A 22,053-nucleotide genomic window follows, 5' to 3' on the forward strand; every position below is an offset into this window, starting at 1 on the left:
AGGGTTGGCCGGAAGCAAACACAGATGCCAGAATTGTTTTACCTGAGCAAACTAACCACTGAAATATCATTATATCAAATGAGGAAGCAAATTAAAAAAAAAAATAATCTCACCTCCATAGTAAACTTGACAAATTGGGAAAAAAAACAAAGCGGCTGTGTGGGAATGCACGGTTAGTTTATGGAGGATTAATATCTGTGTGCTTTACTTCTTAACTAATGAGACCACAGGTGTTGTTCATAGCCACCTGATTTTTTTTTTTCTGAGCACATAAAAAATTTGACTAATAAATGAGAATACTTACTCACGGATGCTTTCAATCATTTTTTCCATTGCATCTTCCCAACAATAGACTTTAACTGACTGTATGTTTTCTATTATTTCTGAGGTGATGACAAGTCTCTCATTGATCTTTCCCGCTCTCTTATTCCTAAAAGTAAAAAGGCAATAGGTCAATCTTAATCTTTTTCATTGTATTCCATTATATCTTATGAAAACACTTTCCCTATATGCGTATGCTTAAAATATTTATTTTAGCAGAATTATGAAGAATGTGAAATTAATTATTAGAAAGGTAGTAACTGTTTTACTAAGGGGAAAATACAAGCTCTAAAAAGAATAAATCAAGTCACTAAAAAGGAGATTTAATTCTACAAAGCATTATCACTGTTTACTGCATGTTACCTTTACTGCATGTTACCTTTCATTTTGTTTAAACAGCTGCTACTACATGAGTAAAGGTTTGTCCATGACTTTCCCAACACAGTGAACACTCTTTGGACTCCTCTTTTGTAACAAGGGCATAACCAGAGACCCTTAATAAAGTGGTATAAACTTCTTAAACCAATGTGTTTCAAGAAAATATACTGAAATATTTTAAAACAGTCTTGTCACCTGTATTTCATCATCATTTGTCCCAGCCAGGCTTGGAAAAAGGCCATGACTATAAGAAGAGCAAGTCCAGAAAATGCAGAAGCTTCTAACATATCCCAGAGCAGTCCCATCAGCAATGCCACTTGTAAAGGTGCAATCCATACAAAATGAGCCAGAGCAAGACCCTGTGGAAGCCCACAGCAGAAAATAATAATACAAGTTACAGATGTGCTCTGAAAACTGCATGAAAAGGAAGAAGTCATTAAAGTGACACTTCAAAAAATGTAATGAAGAATGGTACAAATATTTTCAGTAGTAAAACAAGTTTATAAAGGAGGATTTATGATCCTGAGCACATAGCATTCTGGGTGTTAATTATGACAGTGCAGCAATACGTATACATTCCACACCTAAACTTTGATTTTTTAAGGCAAAGTTCAGTCTGAAATTGCCTCTTTGCTATGTATATGCATGAGGAAAAAATCCATCTTTGTAAAAGTAAACAGAATTTGGTATCGATGTTGGTTTTTTCAATGACTGCAAGACGAGAAAAACACACAGAAGAATCTTCTGAGAATGATTTAATCTGATATAGGAGGCAAATATTATTTTAGTGAAGAGACGACTGTTGTGTGAACAAAAAATGTTCGTTGACATTGGGGAGATTTTGGACTGAATTCTGTGATTGGGCTGCACCGAGGTCAGTGTTACTGCAGCTACACTGCTGCAATGATAGGGCACTTGTCCTAGCTTGTCCAGCACTAGCTGATATTGCTCTATACAGTAATTTAGTGCTTAAAATAGACAGACCCTACAGTTCCAGCCATATGTCTGCAGTCTCTTGGATCGTGCTTCTTTCACAGGAAGGAAACCCCATACTACCAATGGGCCAATTAAACATAAATGCTGAACAGAAGTTCATAGAGTTTCTGTTCCCCAAAGCCATTAGCAGGGATTTACCTCCGTGTCTTTAATGAAAGAGAAGTTTTAAAGGACACTCCAAAAGTATTGTCTAAAACAGATGTGTTGGGAATGGTTCCTACCAAGGTCTTATATCAACACTTATTCACTTTTAGGAGAGTAGGTAATAGTAGCAACAGGATGTTGAATGTCATCACTTGTTCAATGACAGGAATGGAGAGGGTCACCATAGTAAAAAATTACGGTGGTCAGGAAAAGAGTATGGAAGGATTGAACCAGCAAGTTTTGACCCCTGTGAAACCAACTGCATAACACAAAGGTTTCCTGCAAGGTTCCAACTGGACTGTAGAACAAGCATGTGTTCATGGTATACCTGGGTTTTAGGTTTCCTCTACTAATCAACATAGGAGATAAAGGATGCGTAAGTATCAGCATGAGCATTTCCATGACCACTTGCTAACACATTTCCTTAAGGTAGTGATTCATTTCATATCTACAATGGGTGCTCAGTGCAGTCATTCACGCTGCTTCCTTCCTTAATGTTTGTCATGAACAGTTTGAAGTATTACATTTGTATTTGATGGATCACTAAATAACTGATGACACACCTCATCAAATTTGTTCAGATTGTTGGAAAGAAGACTGACCAGTTGTCCAGTACTTATTTTATCTAGAACTCTGCTTGACAGTTTTAAGATCTGTAAAAGAAAATAAAACCATAGAAAAATGGCCATGTAACTCATTCCCATAAAACAGAATAAATACAGATAAAAATAACAAGCAGTGGTACAGTAGTATAAATAACAATTCACTTATCTGCTTATACAATAAAGGAAGTCTAATTAAACTTGTTATTTATGTCACTTGAATTTAATATAGCCATTAAAATGCTTTACAAATATTGATTTATTGACTTAGTCCTTGTTTTCTGCTGAATATTTTATGTATATAGATATATATTCAAATGTGAGTCTTAATTAAGCATGCATGCTGTGTGCTGCTGTGCATCCTCAAAAATCCCCTACTGTGCCTACCCTGACAAATATTTTTGAAAGATGTTTTCACAGTGAGCTGTATATTAGAGTAACTAAGATGTTTGTTTAAATTAGCTGGTTTTGTTATCGGTAAAACCAAATACTTTTTAAAACCTTGGGATTTACAAACATAAGAAGCATCAGTATCTGTTGATTCTTCAAGCTATAGAGATCTCACACAGTATCATTCAAACTCAGTCCCCTTTATGTTATATTTCTTGTTTAAATCATCACCTCTAATCCTCATTTGAAAATATTCTTTGGCCACCAGCATATGTTATTCTTCCTTTGTGATACACGTGCATAACAGGAGCACAGTGGTAGAACAATTAAGGCATCTCACTACATATCCAGCAAGCCTGAACTCATACAGAGGCTGACTTCAGTCAAACCAGCTGTAGACAAGTATTTAATTCTTTGGACTTAGGAAGTGGAGAGCTGTCAGAAACTGACGTTAGCCACATTATTCTTTTGTGTACTTTGTGTACCTTGACTAACAAAACTATCAATCTTTCAACAAGCTGGCCTAAAAGTTGCGCAGGCTCCAGACAGAGGTTTGGCTTTGAGTGTAAATGAAACAATTACCTTCTTATAAATCAAACTAAACATAGCTATCCTCATTTGCATTCCTATATGATGAAGACCAAATATAGCAGGGTGTATGAGTAGTGTTCTCACGAGGAAGAGAAGGCACAAGCCAATGCCCAGGTAGTAGGCTATGGATCTTTCGCTGGAGTTGTCTGGATCATAGGAAGCTATTATTCTTCCCAGCAGAAGGGGTTGCACAGATTTGGTGACTTCCTGCAGACAAAAATGAGATTTAAAAAATAGTAGTTTGTTTACTTTTTTCAAATGAATTAACATTTTAATTTCAAGTCTTACCAACTGAGATTTACAGCTTTGTATCTTAAATGAGGAAGCCAGGTCTTTTTGCTGTGTAAACCACAGAAAGCTGCAGAAGTTGCATAGGAGAACAGACAAGTCACTGCTGTCTTAATCTTTGATGCTTCTGCAACTCCACTAAAGTAAATCTAGTTTGTAAACTTTGTTTGATCATTTCCTACCAAAGTGACAACTGAGATAAGCTTCCACATTTACTTTTCAGAGTTGTAATGGATTAGCCGCATCATATGACTGAACCCAGTTTAACAGGCTGGATCTCTGTCTTGGGCCCTAGGGAACAGTTCTCACTGCACCTTACTGGAATTACAGGACACAGGAAGACTCAGAGCTCCTGAAATGAACACCATCACCATAACAACACAGTGAGCATATAGCTAAATCAGAAAGTAAATGGAAATAGCAACAGAATAAAAGTATAAACAAGTTGGATCATCCTACTCAACAGTTCTAGACACTGTAGCCAGAGTTCTGACAAGAGCAGGATGAGAGGGTGTGAATGGCAGGGGAGGCAGGTTTAAGTGAAGTCCCAGAGAGCAACCAGTCCATCCAGCATTGGCAATACCAGCACTTGCCATGCTGGGATAAGTGAAATAGTAGAAAACCAGAGCAGGAAAGGAAAAGGAGGGGCTATCAAGTTGCTTAACTGCAAGGCATCCAAATGATCTGCTACAGCCCTGATTTTACCTGTGCCTGCTATTACATTTGTCCTCAGCCTCCTTTTCTGTTGCAATTAAACCCCACTAGCACTACCTCACCTTTGCCTTCCATTTCCCGTCACATCCCCATCATTCTCATACTTTCACTCCCGTAACTTTGTCCTTTTCCATCACTCCCGTAACTTTGTCTCTTGTCCCCTCTTTCCTTCCCCAATCACTGCAAAAATCATCGGTGTGCTGTGTTCTAACAATTTGCTTCATCTTCCACGTGAGCTTCTGAAGGGTATGAAGTCCATACGTGCTCCTTTGCTTCATTGTTATATTCAGTGTAAAAATATTTAGTGCTAAGAACTTTTATGCATGTCTCCTTATGCTTCTTTCTGTTGTGACTCAGCAGAAAGCATCTGATAATTCAAAAATAGCAAGAAACTGTTGAAAAATTTTTTATACAGAAGCATTAAGTTCAGCCAAAAAGTTACTGGTACTGCCTTCCAGCTGAAAACCACAGGGACCACCAAACAGAGACTCAGAGAGAATTAACCAGTGAAGTTCAGCTGTAATTAATGTTTTACCAGGAAAAATATTGGGGAAATCCCCTTTAATTTTTTTCCTTTTCCTTTAGGTTCCTTTTGGCCTCTTACACAAGAGAAATCCCAAGTACTGCTACAAACTGTACTTTTGAATATCACAGTTGATGGAGCTGATATTCATCATTCACTTTTTTCCACATAAAAGATGACATTTTACATCTCAAATAGCATACCTGTACTATGCACTACATTTCCCAACTTAGACACCACTCTGCCCCAACACAAATGCTGTGAACCTGGAGACAGCTTTGACAGACTTCAGTGTTATCAGCAGGCAAAGGGAGGAGTGTTTATTAAAACACACATGACCCAAGGCAGCTGTGCTTAGACCATATCCATCCCGAAGCAGCAAACCAAAACTCCCCAAAACTTACAAAATACAAAACAGTCACCTCTCAAGGACAATGCGGTGCTTTCATACGCTCAGAGATTTCAAGATAAGCGTTTATATATTGGCTTAAAATAACAAGATTTTTTTAATTATTATTTATGCTCATTCCAGTGAAAATGCCATGCTCTGGTGCTGTGTTTGTTGTGAGTATAAAGGTATTGCATACATGCTTACTTTACTAGAAAAAAAAGGTGATTTTCAGACTAAGGGTAGAATAATGGCTGGCAATGAGCCAAATAATTTGCTCTCCCATGGGGTGTAAAAAAACTACTGGTTTACAGTGGAGACTTATCAGCTTACTTACCAAAGGTATTAACCAGCCTGCATAGAAATCAAAGCAGAACTACCTGTTTTTCATTTTTCCTTTTGTAACCTCAAAATTACCCACTGATATAAACATGGATAAATAAACTGATTAGAATGACCTGCTTAAAAATGTAATGGGATTTGTGCACCTAACAGAGAATCCAGTTTTCAAGAGTCATGTTTTTTCTTCTCCTGTCCTTGGTCTTCTATCTGCATTCATCATAGGCCATTGAGAAATTCAGAAACACCCCCCTCAGAAATCGCAATGAAAAGAAAAAAGATCTGAAGAGAAACAAGAGTTTGACACGGGACACTGTGCTAATCTGACTTGGTATGGCTATTCTCACACAATGAGAACTCTTGCATTATGTGTATCCGCCATATGCTCAATCATTCTGCATCTGAGGACAATAATGCACATCTCAGTTTTGGCAAATGCTCAAGAAGTGCTTCGGGACTTTCATATCCCTCCCTGCCTCCTCACTCACACCCGTGACCTATATGCGAGAACTTCAGGAAATCCTCATTAGAGTCCTTTGGGATATGATACTATAATCATTTCTAAGTTAATGTCAGCAGCTGCTGTGCCTGAGTGGAAATACACTTGTCATGGGGATGAATATAAGAGAAAAATGTAAGTAGAAGCAAACCGATCCTTTCTGGCAAGTACCAAATTTGTTAGCTGGTATGGTGCTAAAAAGCAAGATTTTTGTTTCACCGCCCTACCACCTTTTCTTTAAATTGCAAGCCACAACTGCTGATGAGGTGAAACATGGAAGCTGTTCCAAACTGCAGGGGAGCAGATACATTAAGTGCAGTGACTCAACGTGTCTAAGACAACACTATTTCTGAGGGAGAGCTGTAGTACTCCAGGGGTCCAGAGCACAAGTGTCCACCCTGCAATAACATCATTACCTGCAGCGCGTGAAGGGACAGGGAGAGACGGAGAAACTACTAGATCTAATGAGAGCAAAGCTGTGATGCCAGTTGCAACAACAATTACACAAACAGCAGGGATGTCAGCAGAGTTATACCATGCTCTAAGAAAGGTGCCCTGAAAACATCTCAGGGAATAGACAAGAGAAGAGCTGAAAGGAAAATGAAGTTCAAAAGAACACATAATTTGGTTGCACCTATGCCAGTACGGCACAACATCCTGTCCCCATACAAATTAATGGCAAAGCTCCCATTAATTTCCGTGAGCAGGGTCTGAAAAGAACACCAGCAGCTTTAGCAGCAAATTCTTCCTCTTACAGCTTTCAATAAAATGAAGACTAATGATAAAAGAATCAAGAATTTAAACTAGGATTTCATCTTTCCATCTTCATTGTGAAAGGTGCAGATTTTGTTCACTGTGTGCTAAATGGCACATCTGTATTTCTTAAAGAAATGAGGGGGAAAAAAACCAAACCACAAAGAATATGACTCAAAAATCCTGCAGTCCCGTTCTGTCCTCATCTGGTCTAAAATAGTACTCAGTTTAAAAAGTCCACATGGAGGCACAGTGCCATACCTACAAATGCTTCACTTGCCTGTACTCTAGGAAAATAAGTTGTCCTCAAAACTTGAGGGCAAAAGCCCTCAAACACTGCTTAACTTTGAACAGGAATGCACTACTGCAATAGTTTTGGCTGGCAGACTCTGCAGGAACACCTATAATAGTGATGGGTTTTTTAAATACAAATCTGACATGAATAAGAAGTTGCTGGTTTTGTGAGGAAAAAATGTTAAAAAATTAGAGGCAGTAATGAGATGGTAGAAGCAAATACAAGACAGAATTGGGTAGAAGTCCACAAAGAAAGTGTGTCGTCCCAGAGAAGAGTCATCAAACAAGGTGAAAGACTATAGAGAGAACGGTTAATACACAGCCCCTTAGATAGCAAGGGGCCCTGTCCTAAATGCTTAACTGCCCTACCTGGACAAAGGCAAACAATCGATTCAGCAAGTTTCATTCCAGCCACATTGCCTCCTACCAGCCCTGCGCAACACTCAAACGGCCAGAGGGCAGCCCAGGGTTTGATGCAGAAAAGCCCCCCAGAGTAGAGCACAGCCAGCACTGTAACCATCATCTCCTCTCCTTTCTCCTCCTGCAGCCCTTGTGTACAGAGAAGACAAGCACAGCACATCTATTCCAACTAGGTCTGCAGCAGTGGTGACTTCAGACTGAAGTGAGCGACAGTGAGAGGAAACCCGAGGATCTTCACTCATGACAAGATTCCAGTAAGCTGGAGAGTCTTAAACTGGGAGAGAATAAAGTTGCCTTGGGAGCTAATTTATTGATTCCCCTATTTTTAATTAGAATTTGTGTACATACACATGTGAGTGTATCGTTACATGAGAAAGAAGCAAAAAGATAATGTAAAGAACATTTTCACTCTAGGTTTTCTTTTTTAAAATGAAGCCTTGGTGCTGAGAAATTTTAGAGTTGTTCTTTAAGGGCTACATCTAGGGAACAGTTTAAATGTGATTACAAAAAAAATCAAGGCCTGTAGGGCTTTTTTCATTTTGAATCCATGAAGTAGCATGACGGACTGAGGTAAACCCTAAATTTTTGAGAGACTAAAAAGAACGTGATTGCTGCATTTTAAAGGAAGTGATTTCCATTTTCTTTAGAGAATTTCTTCCTTTTTCTCTCAACCATTTTACTTTGTGACTTTTTCATTCTATTGCTGGTAGTCATTTCCCCTAGACACGGTGTTACAAGAGAAAGAAACCATCGATTTTTCCAGAATTCTAAGGGGCAAATCTAACCTGAAGTAAAACTGTAGTCCATTATTAACTATCCAAATCAAATCAACAGTGATCTAAACCAGAACATTCACATCATTAGCAGTCCAAATTAATACACTTAGGAATATTTTACAGGACTTTCATCCCAGGACCCTAAGTAAATTTACCTACTTTGTAATCTGCAAGATCAGCCTGTCTTTCACACAATCATGTAAACAGGAGGGACTCCATGGATGTTTATTGGGGTGGAACCATTGCAGCATAACACTTGGAGAAGTCAGGCTCCAAATTTGATGCTTAGCCTGTAAAACGCTCTTTGACCTGAAAAGCTGCCTGATGCATTAAAACTTTTCACCCTTTAAAAGTTTCCTTTTAATGCTGAAAAGTCTGCATGTAGTTAAGGACTTGTGTTTTAATTTTCAGGTTACTCTTATTTATTTTTCAAGTGTTTTACACAAAATGATTAAAACTTGAGGGTATAGGTGTTGGTGTGCTTTCACTTAGCACACAGCTAAGAAAAAATTGACCAAATCATGTGAAATTGTACTGTCATTTGTAGGGTAGAAAACTATTTAGGAACTTCTTAAAACCGCAACATGAGAAAATAAATACTTTAGTTCAGCAGTGATACAAAAATTCAGGTGCCCTCCTTGCACTTGGAGAAGCATATGCCAGTACCTAGCACTAAGTACATTTAAAAATTATTATTATGTATGTTTTAAAGATATTAAGATGCGATCAGAGAATACCTTTTATTTTTTAATGAAAGTCCCTGAGTATCTCTCTGTATTTATCATCTTTACAAGCAATACACGGAGCAAAATCAGTAGCTATTCACAGAATTCTATATTAATTTAGCAATCCCTAAGACCTGGATCTATTTATAGAACACTAAAAGTTTACTGAAGAGCAAACCTTACCCCTAAATATAACATTATTCCATAGAACATAAATTTCCAGAAAAAGCATCGTCGAAGAGCATTAATAAGTTTGGGTTTTTTCTTTGAAGTTGCCAGCTCTCTGTCCCATTCTCTGAAAAGAAACCAAAAAAACAAGACCATTAACTTGCGTGAGCAAATACGTGGGTCTATGGCCCTGACATACTTCAATCCACTCAAGTATATCCAAGGAGATTTAGCTAAGGTGACTAATGAAAGAAAGCCCTGCAGAGACCCCAAAGACCTGGGCTTCATTTACTTGATAGATCAATAAAAGTTCAAACCTAGTTCAGCCACATATTTGGCAGTTTTAAATACTCAGCCATACATCACCCTGCGGGGAATTAATTCATGAAAAGGTCACATTGTATGTTTTAAAGAAACCTTCTGTACTTAAGACTAAAGCACAAATAATAGGCAAATAAATGTTTTGGAGCTCTTCCAGTCTCAAGAAAAAAAAAGAAAAAAAGAAAAAAGAAAAAAGAAAACATCAACAAAGCATCAAAAATGTGCCTTTTCTACTGCATGGCATTATTTTTAACCTGTGTTGCTGGGACCATAATTTTCAATTCAATAATAAATTGCTGATCAGAAGTAATGCTATATACAGAAAGCACATGTTTTGTCAAAACTCAATGCACAGTTCCTAAGAATTTCCTCAGCTAACCCTTTTCTTCATTTTTCAATAGAACATTAAATAATCAGAATATTCCATTTATAAACTATCAAAATGCATTAAGTATACCAGTGTTCTCAATACTTTCCATCAGTTTTGAATGCATATGTCACACTGCAATTAATGTTAATTGGACTGGCACAACACAGCGGATATGAGCTGCCCTGGCACACCAGGGAAAGCTCTACCAGGGGCTGGGGGAGAAGCACTGGATTTAGGCACTTGTATCTGTACAAGTTAGTCCGAGGTGTAGTACAGTTTCTGAAATAGTGTCAAGAAGAGAGGAAACTTAAATGAGGAAAGTCAAGGCATGATTTCTGCAGGAGCAATTAGTCTTTCAACAGTGGTATCAAAGGAAATGAAGAATATTATTTTGTTGCAGAAAAAAATAAAACAAGGTTTTACAAGGTTATTTTGAGAAGCAAGAACAGCAGAATAGGAAACTAACGTTGAAACTGTGAGTCCAGCCTCACTAGTCAATGGACATATGTCACAGGTACCTGTATATAGGAATTGAGTGCATGCAGGTGATGCAGCTGCACCAGGGATCCAAAGGACAACTGTGTGCTGAATGAGGATGCACTTGAGTCAGCCAATGGATGCCAGTGGCTCACACCCAATTCTACTTAAATATTTTATCAAACAGCTTTTTAATGATAAACTGCAGTGTGATTCCTGAAACAAAGTTATGTCATGAATCTTTCATACCTTTCTAGTTTTTCAGAAAGATTATCAGCAGAGTCTGCAGAAGGGATTTGATAAATATCTGACAACTCCAACCGTCGTCTGTAACCCTTTTTCAAAATTGGTTTTGTCCATCTAAGCAGAAAAAGAAAAAAAATCACCAGTTGCTGAGGTTAATTCTGGAGTTGCGGTTGCATTGTCTCAACCTGAATATTTTGTCCACAGCACCCGAGTATGTCTATGTGCACAAACACATACATATATACACACATACAACATGAGATAATATAGTGTAGCTCCGCATTGTATTTACAAAACTATATTGACAAACATAACATTAAAAGAATAATTGCAAAACTGTTTCATTTTATCAGTTTGGGGCCAGGATCATGCCCCAAACTTCCTATTCAGTCAGGAGAAGACAAATCAACAGGTGATTGAGAATTTTCTACTGTATTTCCAAATATGTTGTATGTCCATATAAATGAATAATAAATCTGAACTACAGTAAATTGGATGTATAATTTTCATTCCTATGAGACAGAAAATCTTAATATAGCTTGAGTGTTCCTTTGACAGCTTACATTGCACTATGCATTTAACAGCACACGAGATCTTTCGCAGGACTCCTCATAAGATCTTCATTGACTCTATCATATGTAAACATTTTGCATCTCTTTTTCCAAATGTCATGTTTAAAAATTTAATAGCAATTTAAAGGGCATGATGGATTAAACCAAAGCAGGAAAAAACTCTACAATCGATAGAGAAAATGGATAGAGAAAATCTTTCTAAGTCATTACTGATTTTATCAATTTGGCTCCCAAAGAGCCTATGTATGCTCAAGTGCCAACTTGTACAAAATTTTGCAGCAGGTTCTGTTTGGAAATCTTTTTGAAAGCATAGGGCTAAAACAAACCAGAAGCAACCATAGGATCTTACAGTGTATCATTTTGAAACTATTTGATTTTCTGCTTTACTGACATTGTTAAACAATATTTCCTTAAAAGTTAAATTCCTGAGAAGTGGTTGATTGCTGTCATGCTTCCATAGGTAAACACAGTTTCTAAACAAAAAAAACAACATATGATTCACAAGTATGGTAAAAGTTATGATCTGCAATACCTCAATAATTTCTGAATTTTTTTGTTTTAAATTCTATTTATAGACAACAGTTAACAAAATTGCAAAAGAAATGCAACACTGTTTCCCATGGTCACTTAGAAAATACAAACAGCTCACTGAAGATGCTTACCCATATGTCTGTAAGAACATGTATCATACACACAAAGTAACTGATATTCCCAATTGCAGCCTCTGAGAGTGCAAAAAGGTTGATACAAAGGTAAAAGAACATCATTAGACACTACATGAATGCAAGACCTTAGAACAGTAGTCAAAGACTATTTGTGTGCAACTGTGCACACATACACTCTCTAACATCTACTTGAATGAAGTTATGAATCTCATGAGACAACCGTCTATAATCCCCATAATTCAGTAAAGCACAAAGATATTTCCCAAGTGAACATTTATATCATAAACATTGCAAAGAGAATGAACTTTAAGAAATTAGAAGATTATCCTTCATTTCTGCAATTATACTACCATTTCAGATTAATCATGTGAGCTTTAGCTCAGTCTTGGGCACCACTGTGGCTGAGAAATAACACTATTTGTGGTACATTAGAGCAAGGCAACTAGGAAAGTTCGCTTTGGAGAGTCATTGGTAGAACATCTATAAACTTTATGATGACTAGAAACAGGGCCTATGTTTTCAGAGATGTACTAAGATGGATTAGAAGTAAAATTCTGAATTTAAATTAATACTGTTACGTAAAAGTATTTGATGGCCACTGCAAATGATAAATCAGGCATTGATTTGTATTTTACCATCTCCTGACGGCAGACAGGGCCGGTTGCTATTGGGTTTGCTCATAGCTTGCACAGAGATGTCTAATCCCTATCCTTTGGGAATGGAAGTTCTTATGGACTGGCTTCACTGAAAGTTCTGTATATGCAGGTATTTTGGTAATGATAAAATGACTACAAGTTATAGGATGCTAAACCACCACTGCAGCTAATACAAGTAAGCAACAGTACTTCCTAAGCAACCTCTTTAATTCTCAGTACTGTAACTAAGTAGTAACCTTGCTGAGCCCCTTAATAATGCTTGGAGACTGCAATAAGCAATTCCCAACTTGTCTTGACAAAAGAGAAATGCTCTACAGTTTCAGTCCTTGTATATTTTCGGAAAACATTTTTTCATTGCACTGTTTCCCTCCAGACGTTTTGTTTTATTTATACTTTTGATTAGCACCTACCTTGGCATTTTAACACTGCCTAAAGTAACAAAACATGACTGCATTTAGAAAGCAAGCAGAGAGGCTGTTTTATCATTTGCGGAAGGCAACATGCTTAGCAGATCTTCTGTACCCCTAGGAAGGTCTCTTATTCCAGCTGGCTTTTAACTGGGTCACTTAACAGCAGTCCCTAAACCACCTTCCTCTCCAAAGTCAACAAGTTTGAGACAGACTTCATGCAGTCCTTGTCCTCGTATCTCTACTCATCAGGGTAGCTGCAACTATGGTAGATTAACTCCCCCAGCCCACTAAAGGAGTGGTGCTGACACCTTCCCCTGGGGAACCTCCTCCTCATCTGCTGCCAGGTTCCTATCGTAGGGTTGCTGGCAGGGCTTGCACAGAGATGTTCATCTCCCAGCTGCCCTGGCCTTGCTCCGAAGTCCCACCCTAACTAGATTTGGCTAATTTGAGAACTGTGCCAAGTGGCTTCTAGGATGGAGAGGTAATCGTGGGAGGAGTTGGCCTGTCACGTGCTGTTTGTCTCAAGGCAGATTTTCAACAGCTGCTTGGGTTTTGCTGTCAGGAACTCTGAGAGACAGTAAATATTTTATAAGAAGGAATATACTAGACCTAGAATACATAAATATCTCCTAAAACCTTTTGCCAGATTCCAATCGCATCCAGTTTACCATTATTGCATTCTTTGCAATGTTTTAAAATGCAAAATGGCTGTAAATTTATTTCAACTGGCAATATAATCTGTAGTTATCAATGTTTCTTTATCATCAGGTAATGCAGCTCAGTCAGAGTTTGTCAACGAATATGGCTCTTCCATTTTTTCGCTTAACAGAAACGATTTGCCAACATTAATTCTGATTTTTTTTCTTCTCGTCTTTGCTGAGAATGAGAAATTTCTTTTGAAAGGAAGGGAGCAAGAAGGAAGGGAAACAGATAGGCTTTACAGCATTACTTTAGCAAATACCACCGGATTACTGGCTGGCATTTAATGAACTCTTTCACAGAGAAACCTGTAGTGCTGTCAGAGTTTTGCCACTAAGTAGGAATGTTATTATGGGTACACACACAAAACCCAGCAGGAGACAAGTTTCAAGGGTGTACAGTAGGAAAGAAGAAAAAAAGGAAAACAAGTTCCACCTCTATTATTAATTGCCTATAGCAAAAAATACCTTATGAGCTTGATATGTAAATATCATATACATAACGTACTGTTTTAACTTCTCTTTTGGTAGATTTCTAATGACCATTTCTTTGTCAATCACTTTAGCAATATATAAGAGATTTCTCACTACAGTAATTTCTTTCTCCAGCATGTTCAGCCTCATCTTACTTGAGTAAATTGTACTGATAGGACAGATGTCTTTGGCTTTGCAAAGAGTATTAACACAGACTGTTAACTTGTCAATAGGATTTGACTCCCCTTTAAGGCTGCTTTGCATGTCACTGAAAACAGAAAGAGCCTCTGTGCTGCTAAGCTAACTGCCCAGATCTTCCTCCTGGGCGCAGGGACTCCCTGGCTCCATCGGACCCTCTTGATCAAGAAGCACAGGGCACTGGGACAGTGACAGAGCAGTGGAGCTGTGCTATCCAAGACCCGCACAGCAGAGCAGCTCTTTTGCAAGGGTCCCTGATCAGGATGGCACCATTTCAACAGGTGTCCTGTGCACAACACGGCAATATCTACTGAGCAGCGCAAAGGTGGCCATGGCTTCACTGATACCTGTACACAATACCATAGACCTGGTGCATGCAACTCCTAAGGAACTGGACCTAAACCTTGATGGAGACAGAGCAAGAAAAGTGTCTCTGGCTTTATCTAATCCCTTCTTTTAACAGTTAAGGATGGGGGTGGGGGGGCATAATCAAGCCATGATTGTGATGCTTTGGAGCCTAAGTTTTACAAAGTGTTTGTAGAGCCACAAATTCCTACTGACTGCAGGAAAAGCCTGAGGTACCATGTAGATCTCAGCCATTCCCAAAGGGTCAAACTAGACTGGACTCTGTCAGGGGCTTGGCATTCCCATCCTCTCCCAAAACATATCCATTACTCCTTCGGCAGAACAAATTGTAGATTGTTACTTGTTTCTTACTGGAGGCGGCAGCTCTACTACACTCAAGACTGCTTCTCCAGAAGAGCTTCTGCACCAGAAGCCTTCTTCTCCAAGTGTCCTGCAACACAGCCGTACCGGGTGACCCCAGCTCTGCAGGGCCCTTTGTAACAGATGGGATAACTGGGCCTGCCCACTGAGCACAACTGCCAGCACCACGGCCCAATTCCTGCACCTTGGTTACCCTCAACAGAGTTGGGTTGCAGTTATTTTATTCCAAATGGTAACCTGCTGAAATAGCATGTTATATAAACTGAAAAGTATATTAAATCTTTAGCATTTTCCCTTTTAAAAACAAACGCAACACTCTGAGCTTAATATTGACATATAATTATTGCAGGGTTTCAACAATGTAAGGTTTTCAACAATGCAGACCCTACTAATTTCTGGGGTTTTTTGTTTGTGTTTGGGGTTGTTGTTGTTTGGTTTGTTTTGGGGTTTTTTTGGTTGTTTATTATTATTATCATAATTTTTTTCCCCCAGATCACAAAAATTAAGATTTAAATTTCTTCACTGATAAACAATTCTTCCCGGTGAGGTGTTATTTGACATGGAAAATATTTAGCTGCAATGCCATCGACTATGCCACTAGCTGTGAGCAGCACCATTTTAAAAGTAATCAATGTTCTGCTGAAACCCCAGGATTTCAATAGCGAATCTTAATTAGGATTACTCTACAGAAATTCTTGGGGAAGGCTTGCCTTTTTTTATGCAGTTTTTGCAAAGTGACACTTATGCAGATTATCTAATCTCTAAATGCTTTTTTAGACTCAGAGTTTTAGCAAAAATTCAATAATTTTTCCTTGCAGTTAGTAAGATAGTCAAGGTATTTCAACTTGCAGAAGTTCTGAGAGGTCTTTTTGAGAGAAAACAAAGCACATTAGGGGTATCAAAGATATTTAAGTTATGTAAAATGCAAGGAGGGAATCCATTCAATGTATTAAAATCTGTCAATTGTTTAGATACCAAAGTCAAGTTCAAAATATGCCTCAAATATTTCTTTAACAAAGCTACCAAAATAACATAGTGGTGATGATGTGCTATGAACAGGGTTGGCAAAGGCCGTTTCAGTATTTAACTACAGTGAGACTGGCTAGGATAGGATGTTGCTTCATCTTCATTCTTTTTCTCAGTTATATATCTGATTGCACAAATAAGAGAAAGGGATTTCTTTATCCTAGTCTTTTGAAAGATCAAGGAACACTGCAGAAAGTTTGCATTAGCAAAACTATCACAGAGCTGTGCTCATCCTGACTGAACTGAATTTTTTAATCTCTGAGATGTGTCACTAATGTGACAGCAAGAAATTTCACCCAATTTAGCACTCCACCGTTTTAGCCATGCATTTATAGATACCTTTCATAACCAATTAGCATACAGTTGCACATCAGGTGCAATGGCCCTTTCCAAATTTCTAATTTGTTCCAACCCCAGTGACCAACATGTGATCAGCTATGAACAAATTCACAAACTGGTGAACACATTTGTGGACATTCGATAGAGGAAGGAGAGGGTGGCAAGATTTTTAAAAATTTCCTTAAATATCAAGTATCAAAATGTAAATTGCCACTACAGTAATGTGGAATTAATCCTGAATTAGGGGCTGCTTTTCTTAGTACTTGGCCTTTGCCATCTTCTCTGTATCCTGGTATTTGATGCTGCTACTCCTCAGCCTGATCCCTGAAAGTTAATGAGAAAATGTCCCATATTTTCTGATGTTCCAAAATGATCTTGGATATATATACCAACATTAAAACACGGGAATATACCTGAAACCAAGTACCTTTCCCAGCTGTCTCTTAGGATTTTCTCATTTTGCCCACAGAGTAAAGGTGTCAGTATTGCAGCAGGCCACCCCAAGCACTGCCTCTCAGGAACAACTCCCTCCCCTGCAGGAAGGATGCTTACCCATGTTTGACAGGCAGGAGGGTTCAGGTTTCAAGGGAAAAACAATACTGTTTCAAAGTATGTCTTAAAAGCCTACTTATTCTCTCTTAACTTGGGGACCTTTGTGACAATGTAGCCTTGGTTTAACTACTTGCTGAGTGTGAAAACTCCTTTTGCTTATGTGAGAGGGAGTGATCTGCAAACACGGCCTGTGAGTTCTTGCTCATCTCGCCCAGCTGCACCTCCTCTTTCATGGAGGGCAGTTGAATTGCATCTGCAAGTTTACATTGCAAAATTTTGCAAAGTGTATCACTAATCTTGTTATATGCTACAGTTTAATTTGACCTTTGACTTATCTATTTTAGAGGACATAAGTGACATGTTATTACCCAGATGTCAGGTTGGGACCATCCTGCCCCCACAACCATTACACCTACATTCATAATGCTGCAAAGTAGTGGGGTTAAGAGAAAAACAAAACAAAACAAAACAAAAATCATACAAGGTAATGGCAACCTGTAGAACTCTCCTGCAATAAGTCACACTACTGTCACCACTTTGAAAATTAGCATATTAAAAAAAATCAGATATTCAGAGACTGAGACTTTTTTGCATTAAAGAGGTGATAACTGTTAACTATAGAAATATTCTGAAGTAACTTTGTCACACCAGAAATATCCTAGTACAATTAAAGCCCTGGACAAGAGCTCTCAGGCAGTCTGCACTGACTCCCATCACATCTTCCCAGGACAAATCACAATCCTTGTATACCCTGCTTTCTTCTCTACAGAACTAATAAGAAAACTTAGACCATCCTTTGTGCTATCTACTTAGACTTTAAGATCTTCAAAATAGACTTCCTTATCAAATATTTTCCAGTGCCTAATACAATAGACTTCAAATTTCTGTTAGGGCATTTAGAAGCCTCTATAATACAGATAATAAAACTACTTTCCATGTCATTGCCTACAGTGTTAAAAAATAATTCAAGGATTTGGGTGGATGATTTCCTACCCCACAAAAGTCAAACAAGCATGGAGGAGAATAAAAAGGTACAGACAGGTCTGCAAATCTTTCAAATGCTTCATCATTTCATTTTGAATATCAAGATGGTAAGTCTTCTGCCTGCAGGAGGAAAAGAAGCTTTACATATGTTTCAGAAACTCAGACGCAACTTGAAACAGGCAACTCTGCTTTAGAGATATAACGCAGCCGGAGAAGGGCACTGTGCAAGGACACTACAAGTTACCTATTTTACCTTGGAAATATCAACAGTAGTCAAATTTTCAAAACAAGTAAAAAACGTGTGTGCACATCTTTGAACAATCAGGGGGCTGACTTTCAGAAGTACCAAAAGGTTGTAGTTTCAAACAGGTCTGAAGGGCTGGCAGACCAGCAGGTCTCCAGGGAACACTTGTGGGCAACAGACAAATGACTAGGCAGCCTCAAGGGGCCGGAATTTATGCTGTAGCTGCATCTGTGCTTGATTATCACTAACAGCCAGGATTTATGATTACCTGGGATCAGTCAAAGGCAGGTCCTCAGGACTAGACCCATAAAGGGCTTTAAGAACACACTATCAGGAATTTGCCTTGTACAAGTGTCTAAGCCAGCTGTCCCAACAACTGAGCCATCACACTGTGCAATTCAATCCATCTGCTCATAGCTGTCAATGTACACAGAGGCTCCCGACTCAGAGAGGAAATATGAGCAAAATGCTACAGGTAGATATTGATAGGAGATGCTCCAAATATATGTTGTATATGACAATTTCCAGTCACCTGCTCTCTGGAGTGAAACATATAGGCATTAATTAGGTCTTTAAGCTTTCTATACAATACCCAGGATTTTTAGGAACTCAAGACAGTTGCGGGAGACATTTTGAGGACAAATATGCACATTAAATCCCAAACTTTTCCAGGAAAATAGGCACATAAATCCTTTTCTATTCAGGAATCAAAATCCTAAGTAGCCTCTTGGTATTAAATCCTAAGATACACAGTCTGAGGATAGAGCAGGCACTGCCTAGGGCAGGTTTGGTTTTAGTTCTTTTCTCTGAAAGAATTCAAAATAATTTTCACAAGAATGCCTTTACAAACCAGAAACTATTTTGATCAAGGCACCCTCAAACTTGCAATTAATCATAGAATGTCCTGAGCTGGAAAGGACCCACAAGGATCATCGAGTGCAACTCCCCGTCCCTGCATAGGACAACCCCAACATTCACACGGTGTGTCTGAGGGTGTTGTCCAATTGCTTCTTGAACACTGTCAGGCTTGGGGCCGTGACACCTCCCTGGGGAGCCTGATCCAGTGCTCCACCACCCTCTGCGTGAAGAACCTTTTCCTCATATCCAACCTAAACCTCCCCTGGCACATCTTCCTGACATTCCAATTAAAACTAAATTAAGCTAGAAAGAAAGAATAACCATGACTGTAGCTCATGGGCTAGGTACTTTCAAAACTTAAGTCCTGGATTCTGCTGTCTACCCTAAAGGCTTCATAAAAAGTGCCCTCAGAACAGAAATCAGGACTTGCAAACAAGTTTCTTACCCAGTGAACTGCAGAGTCTCTCTTGCTCTTATGCTTTAAGAGATTAGCTGAGCTAGAGAAAGAGAACTAAACCACACTAAACCACCTTCACTGTGATACACTGGTAACACTTCTACTTCCTAGAAGAGGTGTAGAACTGAATTCCTTTTCCTACCACTCCTAGCACACACATAGCAGAAGGAATTCAACATTTACCCCCTACATGCTAAATTTTTCTTGGAACCACTGGACAGCTGTATAAAAAGGCAGCAGGCTACTTTTCTCTGGTTTGGAAAGAAGAAACTAGAGCAGGTTTGATGGACTGAGCCGACCAGAAGACGTAACACAAAAGCTGGCTTAGCTTGTATTTCTCATCTGAATCAGGCACTGAACTACTTGGACCTGCCAACACAGTTGTCATATTTGGTACTTGATTGGACAGGAGCACAAGGATTGACTTTTGTGAACTTGTGTTTAAATATCTAAATTTGTGTGTAAGAAAAAAAAAAATTACCAGAATTGTCCCAAAGTTGCAGCCACTTCTGAAACTCCAGCAGTAACTCTGTGTTCCAGTGCCCGGTTCAAAAATAATTAATTTATTAACTTGCCTTAATAAAACTATAACAATACTTCCTGATCTCAGTTAATCTGCAATAAAAAGCAGGTGATTGCCAAGTACTCTGATGTTGTTTTCTATGAAAGGTATGGCCATGACCCTGCAGAACTCCAAGAACATAAGCAACTGTTAGAAAGACAAAAGTGAAGCTTCACAATGAATATGAAGTTAAGCATATCGCCATCTGACTGCTGCTGCATACAACTCTATTACCTTTAAACAAGACAAAAAGTTGCCAGTGCATAGATAAATGTCTTGCATGTGGTTGGGAACAAAAGGGATCAACTCTGAAAATGTAATAAGGAAAATAAAACACAAAAGAAAGCCTGAAACCCCAAACGCTAGATATTTAGTGTTTTATAAGTGTCATCCCAGGGGAAGATCTCAAACCACTTGTCTTCGCATCTCATTCCTTAACCACCAAAACTCAGTGTCTAAACAAAAATTGTTTAAATTCTAGGATGAAAGTCGATTTCTAATGTTCTTTCATGACAGTCCCTACCAATTCTCTTTTTTTGCCCCACCAGTGTCATTAATGCTTGAAATCTAACACAAATATAACATTTTTCTTAAGATACTACTCCTTGTTTACACATGACAGTTTCTCATTTTTTTTTGACATAAAGAATTAAGAAAAAATGTACAAACAACACTGAAACATGTCTAAATGATTCACTCATAAGCAAAGAGCACCATTCTGACTCCAACACATTTAAACCTATCCCTCCAGCCCAAACAGGACACATTATGAAGCAATAAAATCAACGGGTTTATAGACCTCAGTATCAAAACGCTGATAACAACTCATGCAATATTAAATAATGAAATTACATTTATCAGCAATATTTCCTGAATAATAACAACTAACATTTCACTATCACTTCTCCTAATGTGACCTTCAACTTATTGTGCTATGTTCAGATTGGTACTTCACACATAATTGCACAGAAGCCTCCTATAAAAGTTACTTCACTGAAGCACTCTGCAATGTTGTACTTGAAAACAACTATTTCATCATCATAGGAAAAAAGTAGTTTCTTTCCATACACACCTTTTCAGTCTGTATTTTTTTTACAAAGAAAGAATTAACTACTTATTTCAGATATAAAGCTTTTGAGTTCTGTCTCATATGTTTTCACAGACGTAAAGCATGCATTAAAATGTAGGCATATCCTGGAGTGTTTTACTAAATACGATCAGTATCAGAAACAATTGATGTGTGTAGATTCAGTTAAAACACTAACCGAATACTCGGACATCTTAGAAAACCTTGTTCCAATCTCACTCATTAATCACTACATTGTGGATGTTTCCAGTTGAGTGGACTGGTCTCGTTACTGATATGTAGTAAATGCTTCTGACTTTGTAAAGCTCATCACAAATATTATGCCTTGAAGTGTTGTGAAATTCTTGATGAATCTTTGCTCTGTGATAACTTACTTTTTAATAATCTTTAGCATTGATACTGACCAACATTTGATGAGACAGAAACTGATGGAGTCCTTGAAGACCAAAGGGATACATCTTAAAACAAGCTAACATGTTTCATCACTAAATAACGTATGTGTTTTAAATCCTATTTATTTGTTTTTAAGAGAAAGACATCCTTGCTGCCAATTTGGATGTAATACATTTTCTTATCTTGTAACTTTCACTTTGTGACTTTTTCAAATATTTCATTTAATGTTTGTGGAGAAACAAAGACATTCACAGTGTATGTGGTAAAATGCAACTAAGCAGAGATGCTGTCATTCACAGAAACAACATTTCTAAGGTATCAGAACCTTATTATGCACCTTAGAGATGTATACATAGAATTTTGGCTGTTCTTGCCCAGTGAACTGAATATTTACATTAATAGCCTGATTTTTCTATGAAACAATGCTAC

At 38.2% G+C, this 22,053-nt stretch overlaps 1 protein-coding gene across 2 annotated transcripts in view; it reads right to left on the reverse strand.

Annotated features, from left to right (window-relative positions):
- CFTR (CF transmembrane conductance regulator) overlaps positions 1–22,053 on the reverse strand; it is a gene marked incomplete at both ends in the record, with an annotated part of 84,059 nt that overhangs the window by 60,324 nt on the left and 1,682 nt on the right. For both annotated transcript variants that reach the window (XM_080350238.1, XM_080350237.1), the window contains 6 exons: positions 305–430; positions 895–1,058; positions 2,403–2,492; positions 3,414–3,629; positions 9,325–9,436; positions 10,727–10,837. In XM_080350238.1, the coding sequence (XP_080206364.1) occupies positions 305–430; positions 895–1,058; positions 2,403–2,492; positions 3,414–3,629; positions 9,325–9,436; positions 10,727–10,837 (819 nt within the window). The remainder of the gene's footprint in view (positions 1–304; positions 431–894; positions 1,059–2,402; positions 2,493–3,413; positions 3,630–9,324; positions 9,437–10,726; positions 10,838–22,053) is intronic.

Source organism: Nesoenas mayeri (genome assembly GCF_963082525.1).
Source record: "Nesoenas mayeri genome assembly, chromosome: 1".
NCBI lineage: Eukaryota > Metazoa > Chordata > Aves > Columbiformes > Columbidae > Nesoenas > Nesoenas mayeri.